A 20,549-nucleotide genomic window follows, 5' to 3' on the forward strand; every position below is an offset into this window, starting at 1 on the left:
AGCTTTTACTAATATAATTTTTTTAATTTCTTTTATCTCATTGGCACAATTTGAAAAGCAAAAATAAACAATTCGCGCAGCCTTAAAAGAGATATCTATGCGTCCGCTTCTAAGAAAATATAAGTTAGACCCAACTAAATGCAAGCAGAAACCCCCCTATATGCAAATACATTGTGAACTTTCAATTCCCGTTGACTGCACAATAAAAAGCAACTTCAATGTTGAATTGTTCATTAATGATCGATCACTTCGTACTGAATAAGAATGATAAATAACAATTTTCAGTGGTAATTTTTCATTGCTGAGACCTGCTGCTGGGGGATGAAAGGCTGAATGCCAAATGAATGAAGAACATGTCTTTTTTAGGGTATAGCAATAATCATTAACTTACTTTATAAAAGGTTACATCCGCTGACTGCTGCAACATCAAAAACTCTTGCAGTTCGTTGCGTAACTGATTGAAACAAATCCGCTTTTTCCACTTAAGATGAAAAATTACGTAAACCGGCTCCTTTTTTTACACTACTTTTCTGCCAATGTCGTACCAAGTGTTTGTTAAAGCGACATGCTGGCCAATTAATAAACATGATTGGGACCCACGTGTAAACAATATTTCTTATCAATATAGGTACTAAATTTTAATATTAATTTTTAAACAGGTTTATTGCTGAAGGATGACAGTTAAGTGTAACGAGCAGCTTTATTGACTAAGGAAACTAAACTGCAACTTCGTACTTAGATAAGAATGATTTTATTGGTCGTTAGAATTGCATAAAAGAAAAACGATGAAAACTGGAATGTTGGAATATAAACGTACATATGTTAAACTAAGAAGTTCATCAACATACTCTAATAGGTCAGATAAGGTCTGCAAGGTTTTTCTTAGTCTCGTCCACCGCACAGATACAATTCTCTTTTATTGCCCTACTGGTAATTATAGAAAAACGCCAACAGTTTACTGCCTGTTAATTAATTAATTTACTTTTTACGACACAATCTCGTCATCGTCTGCAAAAACGTGATCATCTGAAATGCTGTATTATTAAATTTAAGTATTTATTAATTATGGGAAAAAATTCAAACTGATCGAAATTCGAAGTTTTTAACACGAAAGGGGGGCTTCTGTGCTTGCAATTTCACCGGATAACAGTAAAAATCTCCCGGCTAGACGGGAAAAACAAGAGGAAAAAAGCAAAACAACAGATCAGTCGGTGTATTGATAGGGGCCGTGATGGGTTTGTTTACATTCTTCGCTCGGAGGGCGATTGCATAGGCAAGATGACTCGGCTGCAATCCACACCCGGTCTGGTCTCTCCCTTTTTCGTAAACAACAATGATTCCACGTTTTTTTTTTTTGGGATGAATTTATCCGGGGCCAGATTACGGTTCAGCAATATGTTTTCGGGAACGTTGTTTTACAATAAGCTTATTTCATCGACAACCCCTATATGGGATACCTCTACTTTTAATCCGTATTCGTGTTGTAACTGTCATCCACCATTTGTCAAGAATTTGTAGACAGTGTAAAACATTAACAGGGACTCAATTTTCTGATTTATATTATGAGAAAAACTTCCTTCGACTTCAACGAATAATAAAAGTTTGTAATCCATCTATCCTGTTCTACTAGGCAAGTTACATTGAAATTATTAAGTGAATTTTTACGTTGAAAGTCACCAATCCCGGTAAAAAATGTGCGTTTCATAAACCTAACAGCTGTCTTTGGCGATGGGTGACTGCTTGAGGAATCGAATGAATTCTGCTTAACATGGAAATTCAGAAACAACCCTAAACATTCGTTCACTCACCTTTCATCTTGTAATGATCTAAATCAAAAATATGTTTCGTTCAATAAGGCTCATAAAATAGCGATTAATAAGTGAGTAAGAAATGAGTTCAAAGGTAATAGGAATGTGTGTTGAAAGTAACCTGCCCAGGGTAAAAAATATCGGTTTCATAAATACAATAGCTCTCTTTGATGATGATTGATTGCCCGAGGAACGGAATAAATTCAACCTAAGATGGGAATTCAGGAACAACCCTGAACATTCATTCACTCTCATCTCTCACTCACCTCGTAATAATCTAAATGAAAAATCGTTCTATGAGACATAAAAATCATAAAATTTCGATTAATAAGTGAGTAAGGAATGAGTTTAAAGGTAATAAGAATGTGGCGTTGGTTTGAGGCCAATGGTTAGTAGCTGTTAAGAAGTAAAGGAATTCAATTCATTTCCTCTTGATATAACCACAGCGGCTTTTTCGTAATGTCCTTCCTCTACCTTTAAACTAAGCCTGGGACTTTTTTCGATTTTGTTTATTGAATGGTTATTTCAAAATTTATTCGCAAATTAGTACGTTTACATCGTATAAAGATTCGGTCCAAGAAGCAAATGACTTTCTTCACGGTGTAAACTCCCCGGATTAAATTTTTGAACCTTCAGCTTAGTTCGGAGTAAATGGGTACTTAGATCAAATAATCTTTTTTTATGGTATAAACACTCCAGATCTAATTCACCTAAAACACCACTACCTATTAGTTTTCAGGCACTTCTTAAAAAAAAAACAACAGTTTGTTGAAGAAATTGTCACAAAACACATTTTATAAAAAAGTTATTCAACATAGAATACATAGTTTTTAATTGTCACACATAATACAATTTTTGAACATATTTTTCTTTTATCCAATAAAGCTCGGTAACATCTAAAAAAAGTCCTAAAACGTTGTCGAATAGCTAAAGTTGGCTCGTCCATACTTTATGATATGTTGAAAGAGTTTTTGCTACTCCATTTTGATTAAATATGTATTATTGTGATACGTTTTGCAATATAGTCTAAACGCTGTCTCAAAAAGCATACTGTTGCACAACAATGTTCAATAACATATTTGTTTTACAACATGGTAATAAAAATTCACTTGTTACATAGTTTGGATCGGGCTTAAGACGTTAAAGGTCATGATGACCTAATTTTTTTCTGAATTCGCTGTCGTGAAAATTACAAAAAATAATGCTAATCTACATCTTCCACGTCATCGGTGCAAACGCACTTCTACCAAATTCAATTACTACTTAATTTGATCCTTGATCTAAATTGGTCTACGCGGTGTAAACGAACTCTATTTGTGGTATTCTTTATATTTTAAGAATTTTTGTTCGTCTAGGACTTTAATAATTCCCTAAAATTGATTAAGTAACCTCTTTAAAGTTCGATAATCCTAAATAAAATTAAGTGGCATTTTTTGGACGGCAAAGAAATTCCTGGAGGTTTCAGGAAAGTTTTCGGATTTTTTTAATTCTCCGCCAAGTCAGGGCATTAAGAACTTTCAAGGCATCATCGTCTTTCGATTATTCAGAGAATGTAGGCAGAGCCTTTTCCTCACCTCTCTATTGTTTAGCGAATTGTGATATTGTGGGGAAATCCCACAATATCTCAATTTTTTATGGAAAACCTCAAAGAATATCCGCGAAACGCACTCTTCTAGTAGATTGCTTGCTCAAGAACTACTGGTGGTAAATTGTGCCTGGTTTTTTCCTTAGATTGCGGTTCACCTGAGAAATTGGCGGAAAGTAGTTGATTATTAGGTTAAGATGTGTAATATTTGCTTTAACGTCTATCACAATTATCTTGTCGTATCGCTTCTTTAGTCTATACGGACTATGTTAATGTTGGTGTATAGCACAAAACACGTAACTCACGTCACAAAATATAGCGATTGATAGTCGCCATACGTAAAATGACAAGTCATATAAATTGAATATGCTAAAAAAGAATAAAGATATATTTGAATGTCTAAACACAACATTAGTTTGTTGCATGTTGCCGCTTAATTTGTTAACGTTTCCTGGTTAACCTGGCAACTGAGATTCTGAAAGCTTCAATTTTCGTTAACTTTTGTTGTTTTCAATATGTCAAACTAAATACTGATAACGTTGCCCCAATACCTAATAAATTCCTGCAACACATAAATTTTGACAACATGTGGCATCAATGTTGATATGAAGTCTGTGACGTCAATAAAAAGTTACGTGTTTTGTACTATAGTGGTTTACTGACGTATTACGCAAGAAAACTTGATCTGTTGTTGATAGATTTTTGAAGATAACAATTTTGTTAACGTCTTGCCTTGACCTAGTTGATGGACTTTGAGGACAATAAGTAGGGTCTTGGTCCAATTAATATTTCTCCAGAGAGACTTGGAAGGCGTTTAACCATCCCATTGGCTGCAGCATGAAACAACATTATTCTCAAGTGAATTGTGCCTAGCAAATTATTTAAATTTTTGAAGAACTAGAACTCGAACCATCTTCATTGCTCTGTAGTGATTTTAAGTATTGCGCCAAATTTTGGTTTCGGGTTATCGTAAATTACATGCTATACCTCAATAGCTTCTGGGCCAGATAATGAAACAATTTCTGGCGAGCAGGAAAATCAAAACTAATCAATCTTTCTGAAGGAGGTAAGTATAAACCTAAATGATGGTTAAGAAAAGATTCCTACTAGGACTGACATGACGTATCGTGATATCCTCAATTTTTGTTGGCACATCACACTTGCTCTAGGAAGGAGAGTATCGAGCAAAAAGTTGATTTTATAAAATCTTTGGAAAAAATGGTTTTGTTGCACATGTGGAATAATACTTCGGTGTCAGAAATTTTCCCTAATTTCACTGTAAGGGGCGCTTGCTTTTCCATAAATCTCTTGAACTCAATATCCGCTTTTTGGGCATGTGTTAAGTTATTTTAATTAATAGCCTTTTGGATTTCTTTTATCCTAGGTAATCAAACTGCTACTATATGTACTGTATGATCCAGAAATGTGTTGTATATTAATAGTAAATAACCTTATGAAATCTAAGTGTCTGAATTGGGGTGATTTGATGCTGATTTTTCTTTCGAAATGTAAACATGATGAACTTGTGGTTGATGTACATTGTCAGTTGGTGTCCCTCTATTAAGTACCTAAAATGCTTTATGATCTTTCAAATAAAACTGGAGGTGACTTAAGAGTATTTTAAGTGTGCAGGAAAACTTGAGTTTTACAGAACAAGTGATCTTGTTAAATGTGTTTAACCTCCTTTTCGGTAGGGCTTAATTTTTTAGGCTGTCTAACCCTAGAAAAAGTATGACCTCATAGACTTTCACAATGATTTGACCAATCTCTCTGGGGAGCATAACTTGTGACAAACACTACAAATTTGAACTAAGTACTAATTTTAAAAATTCTAGTCATTTTGTGGGAAAAAGCAAATGAGATTTTTAACTTTAACACACTGTATGTTGATAATGAAGCGTTTGTATATGTTTATATGATCTTCTTGCCATACATTTCGACGAGAAATACGCTATTCAATTATTTCTCACTGATTTTGAAAGGCTATGGATTTTTCAGAGACTATTTATAACACTTACCCAGGTGAGCTATTTTTTTGCAATATACCCGAGATTCTGCTAGCGCTGAATTTCAATTCATTAACGCACCAAGTATTACGTTAGTTATCAATTTCGGTATAGCCCCTTTTATTGTCTTAAACTTTTTTAATAAAATGGTGAAACTACCCCGAAGGAATTCGAACGTAAAAAAAACCATTTCTTAAGCTAGATTTTCCTTTTCAACAAACCAAAACACCTAAATTTAGAGGAAACCGAAGCAAAATAAAAGTGACTTTAGTTAACCATTTTCTATTACAATGAACTCCAACAAACCCTTAAAATTTGCTAGTTCTGACTAACAAAAACCACTTTGCTCGAACTAAATTATTAAAACGCAATTACCTATAAGCAATGCCAAACCGGAGGCGATGGGTACTTCATTATTGATCATCCTTTATTTTGCGTTCTCCATCATTGTTTTGCCAGTTGAAATATAAAAGTCTCTGGTGACCTGTAAAATCGCAATCAAATTTGCCAAAGAAGGGAAGAGTCATTGGCGTTCCGCTCCATCTATGTCTTACCCGTCCATGTCTATTTTTCATATCTTTTACCCGGCAGATAAAATGAATAGCAAAAAGGCCTCTATGTATAAGACTTAAAAATGTTGCGCTTAGCTGAAATAGTTTTAGAGTAAGTTTGAACGTATGCAAGCTGATGAACCAAAAAGTGTTCTACTGAAATAAAACTGAGATTAGTTTCGCTTTTAGGCTTACGAGGTTTTCGTATCTAGGAAAATCTACAAGAGGTTGGTGGAAACCTATAAGATGTTGCCCCACGTGTGGGGCAAAAGATGCGCCACTGGAATGCCGGGAAATAGTGGTGAGATGAGGGGTTTAGCCATCAAGCGGGATGCTGATTTCTTAACGCCTTTGTCTCCTTTTAGCCTTTTTAAAGAGGATTTAAAAGTGATAATTAAAAACTCTTCGACGTCAGAGAGTGCAGTCGACTTCATTATTTCGAAAATTAACTTCGAATCGATATTAATAAGTGTTTCTTTGTTGGAATCCCTTAGCTGTGCAAATTGCTCGGCTTTTGAAAAATTACGTTCGGATGAAAAAACTTTGGTGTGCCGCCAATGGGCAACGGCACCACGAAGCGAAATAAAATATGCCGGACAGTCAGCACATGTGACAGGTGATGGGAAGAAAGACGACGACATACATCGGTTAATTTATGTAAACAATGAAAATGTGGTTTCGAAGAAATATTTAACAAACATTTGTTGTGTATATTTATCTAAATCTATACATGCCGGTTTCGTTTGGAAGTATAAATATTCTTAGCGAGGCTCAGTTTTTTCTGCTTTTTGTTCAAGCGCTAACTATGTTTGCGGTAAAGACGAAGCATACAGGAAAAACAAACAACTATTAAAAATGAAATGTCATTAATAGATTCTCTTTTACGAGATACCGTTTTTTGCTTGCCTGGACGAGCAACCGTCCTTTTATATTCTCGACGATCACTGTTTGAGATTTCAGCCTTCAAGATGAGACGGCACTTGTGGCCTCTTCAGCGATATTGAGATATTACTCTAATTTATGCTTTGAAGAAACGCGCAGCTGTATGGCCAATTAAAGCTGTCTTTTATTTAGATAAACTCCGGTTTAACAGATCGAGAGCCTTCAAAATCACTCCATTTAATACAACGAGAGTTATTGCCATTGTTTATTTCCACTTCTATGCTTCGTGTTGAGCTAAATGCTTTTAGTCCGTATTTGTGCACGCATATATACGGGGCTACAAAGTAGAAACCTTTTACCACCCTGGAAATTAACGGAGAACGCGGTCTAAGTAATAAATCTATGTGTAATCCAAATATGGTAAGTTTACTAGAGCAAAATATGGGGGAGAATTTGTACGACAGTGCGCATTCATTAACTCTCTTTAGTAGTCTAGTAAAACGAATATTAAACAATACAAACAGCCTTTAAAATATTGTTACAGACCCTTCGCTATACGTTTTATGCTAATTTCTATGTGCTGAGAGTTATAAATACATGAGGATGTGAAATTTCTCGCCCTCCACCTTAGATACTTTTCATCTTACCTACTGAAGACATCGGAAGCAGCAGTGATTTTAGTTAAATTACAGGTGAATGTGTAAATACTTTTCGATTTGAAAGGAATGCATTTTTATCGAGTTAAATTTAAACAAAACATTTTCCACTGAATGTCCTGAAAAGCGTATGCTAATGTAATCCACCGAAATTAATATATGTTTACTCCAATTTTTATTTGCTTTACATCCATACGTTTTTGTTAACGTTTTGTACATTTGTTGGCACACGTTTCGGATTATTAAGTAGTACAGAAAATTTAATTTATTCCTAATATTACAGGGAAAATAATTATTATTGTAGTTTGTTGAGTAAATAAATATGTCCATTCAAATTTATAATAGGTAATTATTTTCCAGAAAAACCTCCCAAATGCGTGAGTTTCATTTGTTTTCCCTTGGGGTTTGTTTGCCGTTCATCAGGTAATATTATTATTACATTTTAGCGCGCAAGAAAAACCGCCCCATTGTTTAATCCCATGTGGTTCATCCGCAGAATTAAAACCGCATATTTCATAACATATAAATTATGTTCATTATTCTTAGTAAAACTCGGACTTTAGCAAACCTTTAGCCTTTAATGAGATCATCCCTTTTTAGCGTCAGTGCATGGCAGGTCATATACAAGGAGTCCGTAAATAACGTCTATGATGGACGTTGACTCATAGAGTTCTGGTTTTAAAAAAATAAATATGGAAATCCAGCAAATTATAAAATCGCGTCTTTTTCTGTACAGTGAATAATATGTGTTTTAATCAAAGAAAAGCTCGCCTTAGTTCAAGCGACTTAATTATCAGCAATTATCCTTACCACGGAACCTGTAAGGACAGTTTCTGTGCTTGCTCATGCTTACCAGTTCGTACTCGTTCCTTTGTGATTTTGTTTCAATTTTGTCGTCATTTTTTTATTTTCGTGTTCCAATATATTCATGTGAATAAATGTGCGATTAAGTGTCAGCAAAAATAAGAATTGGCAATTCAGTTTTAATTAGATTTATAACCTTTTTTCTACATATTGATAATTTGCATCGACATAAATGCATCCAATTAACACATATATTTATTATCACATTAATTTCATTTTAATATTTTCAGATATTAATGATCTTTTATACTGAACTTGATTCAAATTTTTATATCTCACTGTTGAAGGTGGTGGTAAATAAATTCATTTATACGAAATAAAAGTTATATCTTCTAATAAACCCCTCATTCAAAATTCGTGGTTAAAAGTTATTTAAAGGAATAGATTTTGTGTGTTTTTTAAGTGAACACCTTTAGCCCAATAAATTCCTGACAAAAGTAATTATGACGAAATTGAGTTGTACCTATTGTGCAATAAAATGTATAAGAAGAATCAAGTCTGATCTAATTCAACACAAGTCCCTTGTTCAGCTAATTTTCACTACCCTATGTATGTTGCAACAGTTTTACAGAATTGATTAAATATCGATCTTTGAAAGTTAACATTACATTAATTTTTTCTATTTTCGTAATTTCTATTTTTAATGAAAATGTAATTTATTGAAACTAATCTTTGCAATATAAACATCATCGGTATTTATAACTTCAAATTCACTCATTTGAGCTTCATTGATTTGCACAAAGTGCGTTACATAAAATACAGGATGACCCATTAAAAAAACTAATTAAAGACGGTGCCTAGCCGTCATTTTAAAATAGATTTTTTTGTCTACCTAAACTCAGAAATCTTCATTTGCAATACACCAACTGGTTGGACAGTTGCGAGAGCGAAAGAGAACTTTAGAATAGCAGAACACAAGGTACCCAAAGTGAAGTAAATGCCTAAAAGATGATAGTACAATTTACACAAAATATTCTAACTTTCAAGTAAACCTTAAAATTAAAAATTTATACTGGAATTTTTAAAATGTCACGAAGAGTTTACAATCTTATCGACAGTTGTCTCTCTAATGATGTTTCCAGAAGGTTTCTAGAAGGACATTCCCGGAATAACTCAGAAATTTGTACTTTTTAAAAAATATTCTAACCCCATTTGCCTTAATTTGATAGTCACGGAAAAGTAGTAGCGCTGAAAACGATTTAAGGTAAAATGACTCTATTTTTAATATTCCTATTTAGACTTTTTTCATCATTTTTTAGATACATCCAATAAAATCCGTACTTGAATTCGATTTCATTTAAGCGATAAAATTTAATTTAATTTAATAACACACGAGTATGAAAACCGGTTTGCTCCAACTAAAATATTTTATTCGATTGGCATATGCTTCACTTTACTAATCGCTACCTTAAGATCACTAAATTTTTTCGACACGGGTGAACCAAAATTGGTTGTTGAAAACATTTAAAATAACAAAAATTAGAAATACGTCCCATGGTCATGCAGAAAATCGGTTGTAACTAATATAACTTTTACATAAATCTTAAAGAACACATATTGTATAATGGCAAATCCTAAAACATCTGTAGAACTTATATCATTTTTAACTTGTAAACGGTCTCATCGAGTAATCTGACGATATAAGTCTGTTAGCATCAGCATTTTTTCGCCTCAAGAATATTTGCTAAACTTTCTTCATCATAACAATGTAGGACCATATAACGTCCAGAAATGTCGTCGCTTTCAGGGCATCCTCTGTATACGAGGTCCTCAGCAATGCTTATCAAGTGTTGAGGTCATAATGGCCATTTGATAGATCCATCATAATCATGATCGACTGCCTTTCAATTCAAACACAGATAGTTCGCAACGGTGCAGAAAGATCCGTTCAATCATGGATCTTAATGATAGTATCACCACGCTTTTGGTGATCCCCACGATGGTTTTAAACTCGTAAAGCATTGTTCCATAATCCAATTTGACCAGACGATGTTGAGGTCGCCGGACCAGTTCTCATCTGAGGTTAATGCCAGTTGAGGTCACAATGGCTTGTCAATGAGCCGACCACAATCATCTTGTTATTCCTTTCGAGTTCAAGGAGACACCTCAATCGTCTATCATAAGCAATTGTCCAGCGGTGTAGGAACAAAAAAAATAATTATAGAAAGTACTGGCCACTTTTGTGACGCATCTATATGCCCTATTATTTTTATATAAATATATGTTGCTATTTGTTGTTATTCTTTTATAGCATATGTACCTATCTACATTTTATTTCAATTAATTATCAATTAAAATTATTATTATTAACATTAAAATATTGGTTCAGAATCTGACTATGTTTATTATTTAGTACCTCCGCTGGCATCAAAACAGAATGATCAACATGAGTTTACCAGTAACATGAGCGAACAATCTACCTACTGAATAAATCAAGTTTCCGATAAAAATAGATATCAGCAAAAATATAATATTAGTTATGATGTGCATATATACCAATTAATACTCCATTTTATTCCAAAACCAAACTATTTTCCTAAATAATTCCTACATCAACAATGAAGATTGAGAAGAAGACCGAGAACAAAGTAAGGACCACTTATGTGCAGCTAATCTAGTCCGCAATGAAAAACAGAAATGCCCCTGGAGCCATATTTCTATTAGAAAAACTAACGTTCAAGACTCAGTGGAGATGACATCCTGATAGTATCCAGCCTTCCAGACATTCATTTACTGAAGAAAGGAGGAGTCATGTAGCGATTGGTGCAATCATGGATAATGGATAATATGGTCATCTGCATGCCATCTCATTTTGTCTCTCATTATCTTATGTTAGTACGGCTGGTACCATAGACAATTGAATCCTATTACAACTCAGCGATAAGGAAGAACATAAAATCGCCCTTCACTAGTGAATTGCATTATTCTTCGTTAAAATTTCCTGTGATCGGTTATGCTACAAATCTCACCGCTTTTGTATTAATTTATTAGTATCTATGTGAAATAAAGTGTTTTTTAAAGCAATTGTGCATATAAAAAACCTATTTCATGACAATAAAACTGCAAAGACAGGGAGAATACTTGCTAACATTGGCGAGACTATAGACGCTTTGAACGTGTGGTCAAAATGGGTGTCCAAAAGTCGTGTATTTTCTCAAAAGAACTATGCCGACTTCCGATCACTGCAATTTGGAACTATTGTGCAAAAAGGGGAATCAATGGAAGATACACGGCATTGGAAAAATGTGAGGAAATTCCGATTCGAGATGCAGAACTTTGGAATGAAATGGAAATATGCAATATTTTCCTTCAAAAGAATTGGTTGGAAAAAAGTAAAAGGAGATTTTAACATTCCCAATTCCTCGAATTCCTGATGCATTGGCGCCTTTAGACATATGTCTGTAGATAACATAAAACTATTTTTCAAGTGTATTACGGAAGTCCGATCCTGTCGAAATGGTGAATCTGAATAACAACTCAAAAAATAGTAGCAAACGCCGACGAATCCCAGTTCCCATCAATCATCAATGATAAAACTATTAAACCATTTAATGTAAAATAATTATTGAGAAAAGTAGGTATGGTATACGCCTAAGAATTTTTAACTTTACTGTTAATGTTGATTTGGTTGTTATTTGAATAAACTGTAATGTGTTCTTTTAAGGAACGTATTATTTGCTTATTAGACATAGTCGTAGGTGATTTGACTTTCTAATAAATCTGTTTGCTCCACTGCTATATTTGTGTTTTCAATTTCCTAATGTTCTTCGTAGAGCGTCATGAATGAAAAGTAGAGAGAACCTTGACCTTAAGCTGCTTTAATGTCACATTCACCTTTTTCTAACGTCTTTATGATGCGCACATACAGCATACTAGTTCTGGTTCTGAAAGACTAATCGTATGGGAGTGAAAGTTTCGCCATTCCAACGTAATTACATAATCGCAATAGAAACAAAATGTTCCGCCACTGTCCCAGACACAAATAAGCCCACATTAATTTATAATGCCCGGTATCACGAAATAAGTGTGGTCTACTTTATCAGGCAAGCGGGAAAAAGACAGAATCTGACACGCATGTCTGATAGCAACTAACGTGTATTGAAAGACCATGCATAATAAACATCTTTTATCTGTACATCGTGTTTATTTGTTTATTATAATGTGACGTCACTTGTTTATCCGACATGACAAAATTAGAAATATTGGAAGGTTACGGTTTTCAATTGGGTAGTTGTTTCGGTTGCGAATGTTAATTTTAGAGAGGAATCTGCGGGAGCTTAGAATAATCTGCACCAAAATTAGGAAAGCACAACGACTATTTTACTAGTTATCAAAGGCCAATTACACTTTTTTATTATTTTGGCCAAATTACATAATGACGCAGTTGTTTACTCGAAAAATTTGTTTACGTACCACAACATGCATACACTTATCTTGACCTTTGTCGAAATGAAAAAAAAGCGCTCGGGTAGCTGCATGGTTTCAGGTTCTACTTGAGCAAATCGAGTTTCGTATATAATTTGCAAACTAACTTTTGAATTTTATCGAACCACATTGTCGTAAATTACAGCTCATAACCCAGGACTAACTTGCGTTTCTTTCGCCCCATTAATGGGTTCAAGTTTACAAACAAACTGGCATTACAATAAACAGTGCAAACAATAATTTCGTCATTTAGATTATTTATTTCGACATTATTGCGTGTTGCTTAATAAATAATACGATTTCGATTTATTTGCAAGCAAAGCGTATTGGCGACTGTAGAACGTCCTAGTTGCCTTTCAAATTCGGGACTTTTCGGGTTCCGCTGTTTAGCATGTCCAGGTCAATGAAAAATTGACCTATCTTTCTCTCTGCAAGATGCGATGACCTGCTTCAGTTCTTATCAAAGAAAACAAATAAATGTGATGCCAGACCAAAGTGAGGTACCTTACATGGAAAATGGGAGCATTGTGAGATTTCAGTATACCGGAAAACCGACGTTATCTACACGAAAATTAATTATCCTGGTTTCCTTGAACCTGATGAACTCGTTTGTGGTAATAGAAACATTTTGAAGGCAGCAATACCGGAAAACATTAATCAGAAATCAGTGGTCAATTTCTTATTAGTACAAATCTGAAGCTAAAAGTTTGTACCTCCCCCCTTTCTGGGCCATAAAACAATAATAGGCCATTTAATACTGAACAGCCTTATATCAAAAGTTCCATGATCTCAAAAGTGTGAAAATTCTTGCCGAGTAGCGGGTAACTTCCCCTAGAGGAAAAGTTAATATCGAATATTTCAGAGACGTAAACTCGAAAAAGATAAAAGAAATGACTTTAAAATTATATACAGTCTTTAAAATTTCTTTTGTGTCAGGGATCCAGAAGCAAACATATATTTTATTTCTCCCTCGAAGTTATTAATCGGATTCCCAGAGCCTCCAAGACCGTGGGATTTGAAACTCTGTAACCTATAAAACGAACTGTCATGTTTGTTGCACACATGCTTAAAAAATGCGATAAAAAATTAATTAGCGAAAACAATAAAAATATGATAAACAATATTATAATCATCAAAATGCCTTTGAGCTATTTGTTATTTAAATTTACGAATTACATACTGGTTCGTGAATACACGATTTTAGCATGATATATGACGCTTTGAAGGATACAGAGCGCTTCTAAAATAACATTTACGGTAGTGGAGGCTTCAAATTTTTTATTTCACTGTAAATAAACTGTTTGAAATTAGACTACTTTAACGATACGATAGACAATCTCCTATTTGATGGATATAAGTTTGCTACTACCTTTGGTGATATTTTTATACCTATTAAGTTACACCAAAAACAATAATTTTGAGTGTTGAATGACGTTTATATTTGGTGTTACGAAATTAAGTGAAATTAACGTATCTAAGCTTACTTTCGGAACGATAAGCTTAAATAACTGTTTATTCGAAAATAGGATTCGTTTTATATATTGTTTCCCTATAATGATAAATATTTATAAACAATTCAAGGTCAAGCGCGATAAGAGCGTTTTATGTTTATACCCGCTTTAAAGTAAAGGGTTCTACATAAGTTTATATAAATGGATAAATCAGCGATTACTTATTACTGATTACTGTTTTGTTTAATGTGACAAAAAAAGAAAGCAACAGAGTAGAGATAGAGTCGAGAGCAAAAATCTAATCTAGGGTCTTATAAGGGGTTGTAAATCCGCATGAAAAGAAAAAAAACGTAAGAAAAAAGGACAATATAAGCCGCCCTTTGGGTTTTAAATCTCCGGGAGAATGCTTTTTCACTGTTGTCCCGAGCTTTCCCAGACTGTCGAACTTATTATGATGCCATTATGGCGTAAACACAAACAAGGGTCCCGATATTTACGACTTTCCGGTTAAAGATCCTACTAAGAGAAGTAATTGCCGTAGTCTTCGGGTTTCGGTAATTTCCTAAAATCTTTGAACAACTTACACTATATCGGGAATGCCTGATGCTGGATGGCCAGGGACTCGTCGCTGCAGGGTAATGATTCTTTGACCATCCCACGGCGGTTTCGTAAGGCACTTCTCCTATGTGACCCTAAGGAAAAGAAAGAGATTTATTTATTTTGTAAAAGAAAAAATGATAAAATTATAAAAAAAATTAACCGTGTTAAAAAATAAATTAAAATTTTGATTTTTTGGGTAATTGTCAAAGATATAGAACCTTGATAAATGATAAATCATCACAGTAATCAATCCAAATAGGTTGTGTCCTTGTGTGGTTAAAAGATGTTGATGATCGCGAATGTTGTAAGGAACTCTTTTATTTTAATCTTGACAACTACTTAAATAAACTAATTTGACAAAAAGTAACTATTCACAAAATACTCTAAAAAATAATAATAATTGGTGGTTTGCCAGACCTACCTATGACAACAACCAGATTATAATACACCTATAATGAACTAATTATTAATAACGTAAAACAGGTACTAACAATTAGCACCTGAACTAAATTACGTGCACCACAGTTGTATTAAGCATAGAGCTTACACGGGTTAAAACGTATGAAAAGGTAAGAACCAGGGAACTGTCCAAATACGCATGCGTGATGACCATATTGCTAAATTTTTTTGCTGTGATATGTTTCAATGCAAAATCTTTATTTACGCGCTACTTTTACTTATTGTAGGAATTACTTACTAATTACTATTACTATTACATGTCTAAAAAACAAGGTCTAAGGTTTTACAGTGTCATAAACATAGTTAAAAACTGCCCATTAAAAACACTTTATTTTTATAAAAAAATATATTCCGCGAATACAGAAACAAGGAATACTCATTTTAACGGTAAAATTACAGTAGTTGTTTATGAATTCTATAATGTTGCAATTATTGGTTCCCGTGCGAAAGAATCTCCTCTTCATCTGAAACGTCAAACAAAAAAAAATATTAATAGAATCTGAATGCTATATTTGAGCCGTAATGTTATAATATTTTCATTAAACTGTGTAGTAAAATAATGATATACTGATGTTCCTAAACTCAAACGCTACTGGGCGTTTGTGAATGATGTCGCCAAACCGAAATGGCAAATAGATTGTTGAAAATCAGACCACTTTTATTAACAAACTACTATCCGGAAATTCGTAATTTTCTATATCCATATATCAAAGCTTTATAAATATATCAAAAATGTAAAAGATTCTGCGGAAAAACTTAAACAATTTATATGAAAGTTTATGAACACTTTGATTTACTAAGGATGCTTCGTTTCCAGTGCGAATTTTATTTTTAGTTCCATCAGTGGCGCACTCAACAATACCAATATGGGTAATTTAAAGGAAAAAAATTGTACGCCACTGCCTCGCCTCAAAATAAAAATTATTTTTGTGGAGACAACACAATCTCTACCCCAGGTGGTTTGAGAACTGTGGTGTAGAATTACATGGGTAATAGTTCATCAAAAGAAATACAGTTTATTAAATAAACTGATGTTTAAAAGTTCCAAGAAGCGATTTCTAAGATACAAGGTGTTAAAACTTTAACCCCTTGTATCTAAAAAATTACAAAGTTCCGGACATTAGTTTATTAATCTATAAGTACTTATTTTGCGACTATTTATCATCCATTTCATTTTAGCATAGTAATAGACAAATACTTTGGAGTCCAAATTTGTAGGATACTCAGTTCGTTTTCAGTATGTTATTAGATATTCTAAAGTGCGTCGTTGGATACTCTATACTCTATGTATTACTTTTTTAAGTATTTGAATTGATATACAGGGTGTCCCAGATAAGGATGAACAGCATGGGGATCTCGGAAACGGTAATAGATACAAAATGGTTTAAATTGGGAAAAAGTTAGGCAATTTAAAGCAAATTAATAATCTGTTTTTATATCGACGAAATTCCGAATGGTTACGAAGATATCCGGAAAAAAACGAATTTGGCGGTTTTCGTTTTTTGCAAATAACTCTTATACGGTTATAGTTAGAGGAATAAAAGTTTTACATTATTAAAGCACTTTTTTGAGAACTGTTTAGCAGTGTTGCCAGTTTTCTTGTTACATCCTTACTTTCGGAGAAAAATGAGTAAACTTTTGATTTTCATATGGGCGTGATATCAATTATTTATATTTTCAAAATCGTCATAAAATTCCCTTTTCAGCCATGCATTACATTTAATATTTTTCTCAGAAACTCTATGAGTTATAGCCATTAAAGCATTTTTTGATAAGTAGGCCATGATTTTGACTTATAGTAATGGTGCACATTAAATAAATGAATGCTGTGGAAACGTCAACATTATTTAAAAGTATAAATATATTACTGGTATCACCCTAAAATTAAAAAAATAATTGTTTCAAATTATGTATTTAATAACAACAATGCGGCTAAACTTGGATCGAATCAAAATCTCAAATTATAACAAATGTTCAAATAAACCACCATTATTTTCCAGGCATAGGTATGCTTATCAAAAAATGCTTTAATGGCTATAACTCATAGAGTTTCTGAGAAAAATATTAAATGTAATGCATGGCTGAAAAGGGAATTTTATGACGATTTTGAAAATATAAATAATTGATATCACGCCCATATGAAAATCAAAAGTTTACTCATTTTTCTCCGAAAGTAAGGATGTAACAAGAAAACTGGCAACACTGCTAAACAGTTCTCAAAAAAGTGCTTTAATAATGTAAAACTTTTATTCCTCTAACTATAACCGTATAAGAGTTATTTGCAAAAAACGAAAACCGCCAAATTCGTTTTTTTCCGGATATCTTCGTAACCATTCGGAATTTCGTCGATATAAAAACAGATTATTAATTTGCTTTAAATTGCCCAACTTTTTCCCAATTTAAACCATTTTGTATCTATTACCGTTTCCAAGATCCCCATGCTGTTCATCCTTATCTGGGACACCCTGTATATGTAAGTCATGTTTTCGAATATTTTTAACGTTTGTGTTTAAAACTCTTCTATAATGTTTAAAACCTGGTTTTGCGAGATGATTAAAATATATTTAAAACAAAATAACCTCTTGCAAACAATTAAAAACAGATATTTTGTTTAAATTAAAAAATGTTTTTTGCTAATTCTGGCCAAAAGCATAGATTTTAAATTTGATTTTTTTACTTCATTTTTGATATGTTATGACACTAGTTGGATGAACTTCATTTTTGAAGATTATTAGAAATCTATAATATATCACCTAAAGGATCGTTTAAAATGAAAACTATTTACAGAAAGTGTTGGCAAAACAATTTTTTTATCAATTTACTTAAAAATAAATGAAAAAGGAATTGAATTTTTTTCAACAGTTTTACCGCCATATTTGTGAATATCGGCAATTATTTTTCATTGAAATATTCTGATACATTTTTTTAAAAATTGCTCCCGGCCATTTAAGACTATACACGTATGGTAAAAAATTTTCCATATTTTGTTTTTTGAGAGTTGCAGAGCAAAAATTTAAATTTCCAACTTCCTCTGCTGAACATCGGAAGTGCACTGAAATTGTCAAAACTGTATTAAAATTAAGCAAAAATTCGTGTTTGTAGACATTTTCAGTATTTTAAAAATACTTCCAGATCATTTGAGATAACATTCACCAATAAACGACTATCGACAAAAATCAAAATTTTCATCTTTAACTGTTAAACAGCAGATGCGTACCAAAAGTGCCAGGAAAAATAAGCAATATTTAATTATTTACAGGATTTTTCACAATCTGTTAGAAATTCCTCCCGGTTGTTTGACACTACGTATACCTATATATTTTACATAATATTACGTTCTTTGAACGTCACAGCATAAAAAAACTTATTAATGGAGATTATTGTGTTGAAATTAAGAAAAAATCTTTTATGTTATGAATTTTCAATAATTTCAAAAATGTTTGAAGTAATTCGAAACAGCATACGGAAATAAACGGCAATAGGCAAATAATGTTACTTAACAAAATTTCATAAATTAAATATTCTAAAAAATATTTTTTTCAGGAACTAGGATATCCGTGATTCATCTTCTTATAAATAACTTCTTTTAATACCATACAAGCTGAAAGAAATGGTACTATAAAGTTTCAGCCTTATGTAAATTTGGAACTGGGCAAGCGATATGAATGAAGACATTTGGTAATAATCCTAATCATGGCGAATTTCCTATCTTGTATTCGCCAAACTTTGCTTATGTCCGCTTAGTTTGACCACTGGGGCGTGGAAGAGTATAAAATGTGTTCACTCTAACTTGGTGCCACTGATAATTGGTATTTTATTTAGGGGCGTCAAGACGACACCCGTGTCCTCTTACCTGTAGGGGTGGATGATGGGAATATCTTCTAAACATATCTTGGTAGTGAAGGCATGAAGCTTTCATCACCTTTGTTGCATGACAAGAGATCAAAATATTCCATGAAGAACCTAGACCTACGCTTTTGATTCTATAACCTACTTAAATTTATAATATTTTTCATTCACGATTTCCTGATTCTTAAAGATACGAACATTTCAGAATTTTTATAGTTTATGAAATTTTGGTAAGTCCTCCCGAAGATTCCAGCTCTTAAAGTTGACGAAAAATTTTGCCGTGCTGATCTTATCCGTGAGTAGTTTATTTAAAATAGCCACCAGTGGCGTTCAATTTATCAAGTAGGGCTGGGAGCAGCTGTCGTTATCGATTTAAAATTTTCGAATGATTCAAGCTGTAGCAAGAGTTTGAAGACCACAGCCACAACGGTTTAAATATTGCATCGATACTTTTTCATATCGATGGTAAATTGATACTAGTTGATAGCTAGGTATTCTAAACTTTACTAATTTGAGCTGAATTAAATTAACATATAATGAAGCTTAAATCATACCCTCTTAATGAAGTAAGAACACAAATGTATACATCGTAGAGTAAGAAATTATTATTTAGGTGTCAAGTAAATTCCTAACATTCCCGGAAAATAAAGACATAAAATTGGTCGTAACATTTTTACCTTAACAACATTAATTTGTTTAAGCAAACACGTGAATATTTAATTATCTTGTTAACGGCTTTATTAAACAATTCCTATTTATTCTTGTATACATACAAATTTGTGCAAATATACACTCCGCCTATTATGTAACCGAAATATCTTACGAATTAGGTACATACATGCCGAGCAAAAAAATAATATATCATGCTTATTTGCACTTAATTATCGATAACTATCTAATTTCGCTTTAGCTCTAGTGAGAGAGAGTATACTTTGGGAGGTTTCTAGGAATAATGCTGAAAGTGGCAAATAGAAAACAGCTTTTTCCAAGTTTGAAGAAATGGATTCCTTTTTAGGAAGGTTTTTATCCAAACAACACCCTGTTTATCAATTTTTCTGCTTTCGAGTTACATAAGTACGTGTTTCCAGCCACATTTGAAGGAAAACATTGACACTTGCGTAAAGGATAAACAAACCTATTCCGCCGTGCTTTTCTCATTAATACCGAACAGTCATAACTTCCTTGAGTCAGCTCTTTACGAGTGCTGATCTTTGCTTTATGTACTCCTTAAGAACAATATGTTGTTAATTTACCAATTAATACTTTGTTGTTTGCTTCAAGCGACGATTTTGCCGAGCCCTGCAGCTTTTTCAAGTGGTAACAACATTGTTGTAAATCTTCGGATGGCGATCTAAATAAATTAGAGAACCGGACAAGGCCCTGCCCGGAGCGGATACGGAAGCAAAGGAAAAG

The 20,549-nt window shown here is 33.2% G+C and overlaps 1 protein-coding gene and 1 long non-coding RNA gene across 7 annotated transcripts in view; one reads left to right on the top strand and one right to left on the bottom strand.

Annotated features, from left to right (window-relative positions):
- The window catches only part of LOC136409737 (uncharacterized), a 101,372-nt gene extending 93,910 nt beyond the window's left edge, over positions 1–7,462 (top strand). Inside the window, exon 3 of the long non-coding RNA XR_010752200.1 lies at positions 7,377–7,462. This is a non-coding gene — a long non-coding RNA (uncharacterized lncRNA). The remainder of the gene's footprint in view (positions 1–7,376) is intronic.
- Positions 1–20,549, bottom strand: part of LOC136409723 (uncharacterized) — a 159,378-nt gene that overhangs the window by 72,949 nt on the left and 65,880 nt on the right. For all 6 annotated transcript variants that reach the window (XM_066391421.1, XM_066391423.1, XM_066391422.1 and 3 more), the window contains exon 2: positions 14,813–14,920. In XM_066391421.1, coding sequence (XP_066247518.1) covers positions 14,813–14,920 — 108 coding nt within the window. The remainder of the gene's footprint in view (positions 1–14,812; positions 14,921–20,549) is intronic.

This window comes from Euwallacea similis, chromosome 6, assembly GCF_039881205.1.
Source record: "Euwallacea similis isolate ESF13 chromosome 6, ESF131.1, whole genome shotgun sequence".
Lineage (NCBI taxonomy): Eukaryota > Metazoa > Arthropoda > Insecta > Coleoptera > Curculionidae > Euwallacea > Euwallacea similis.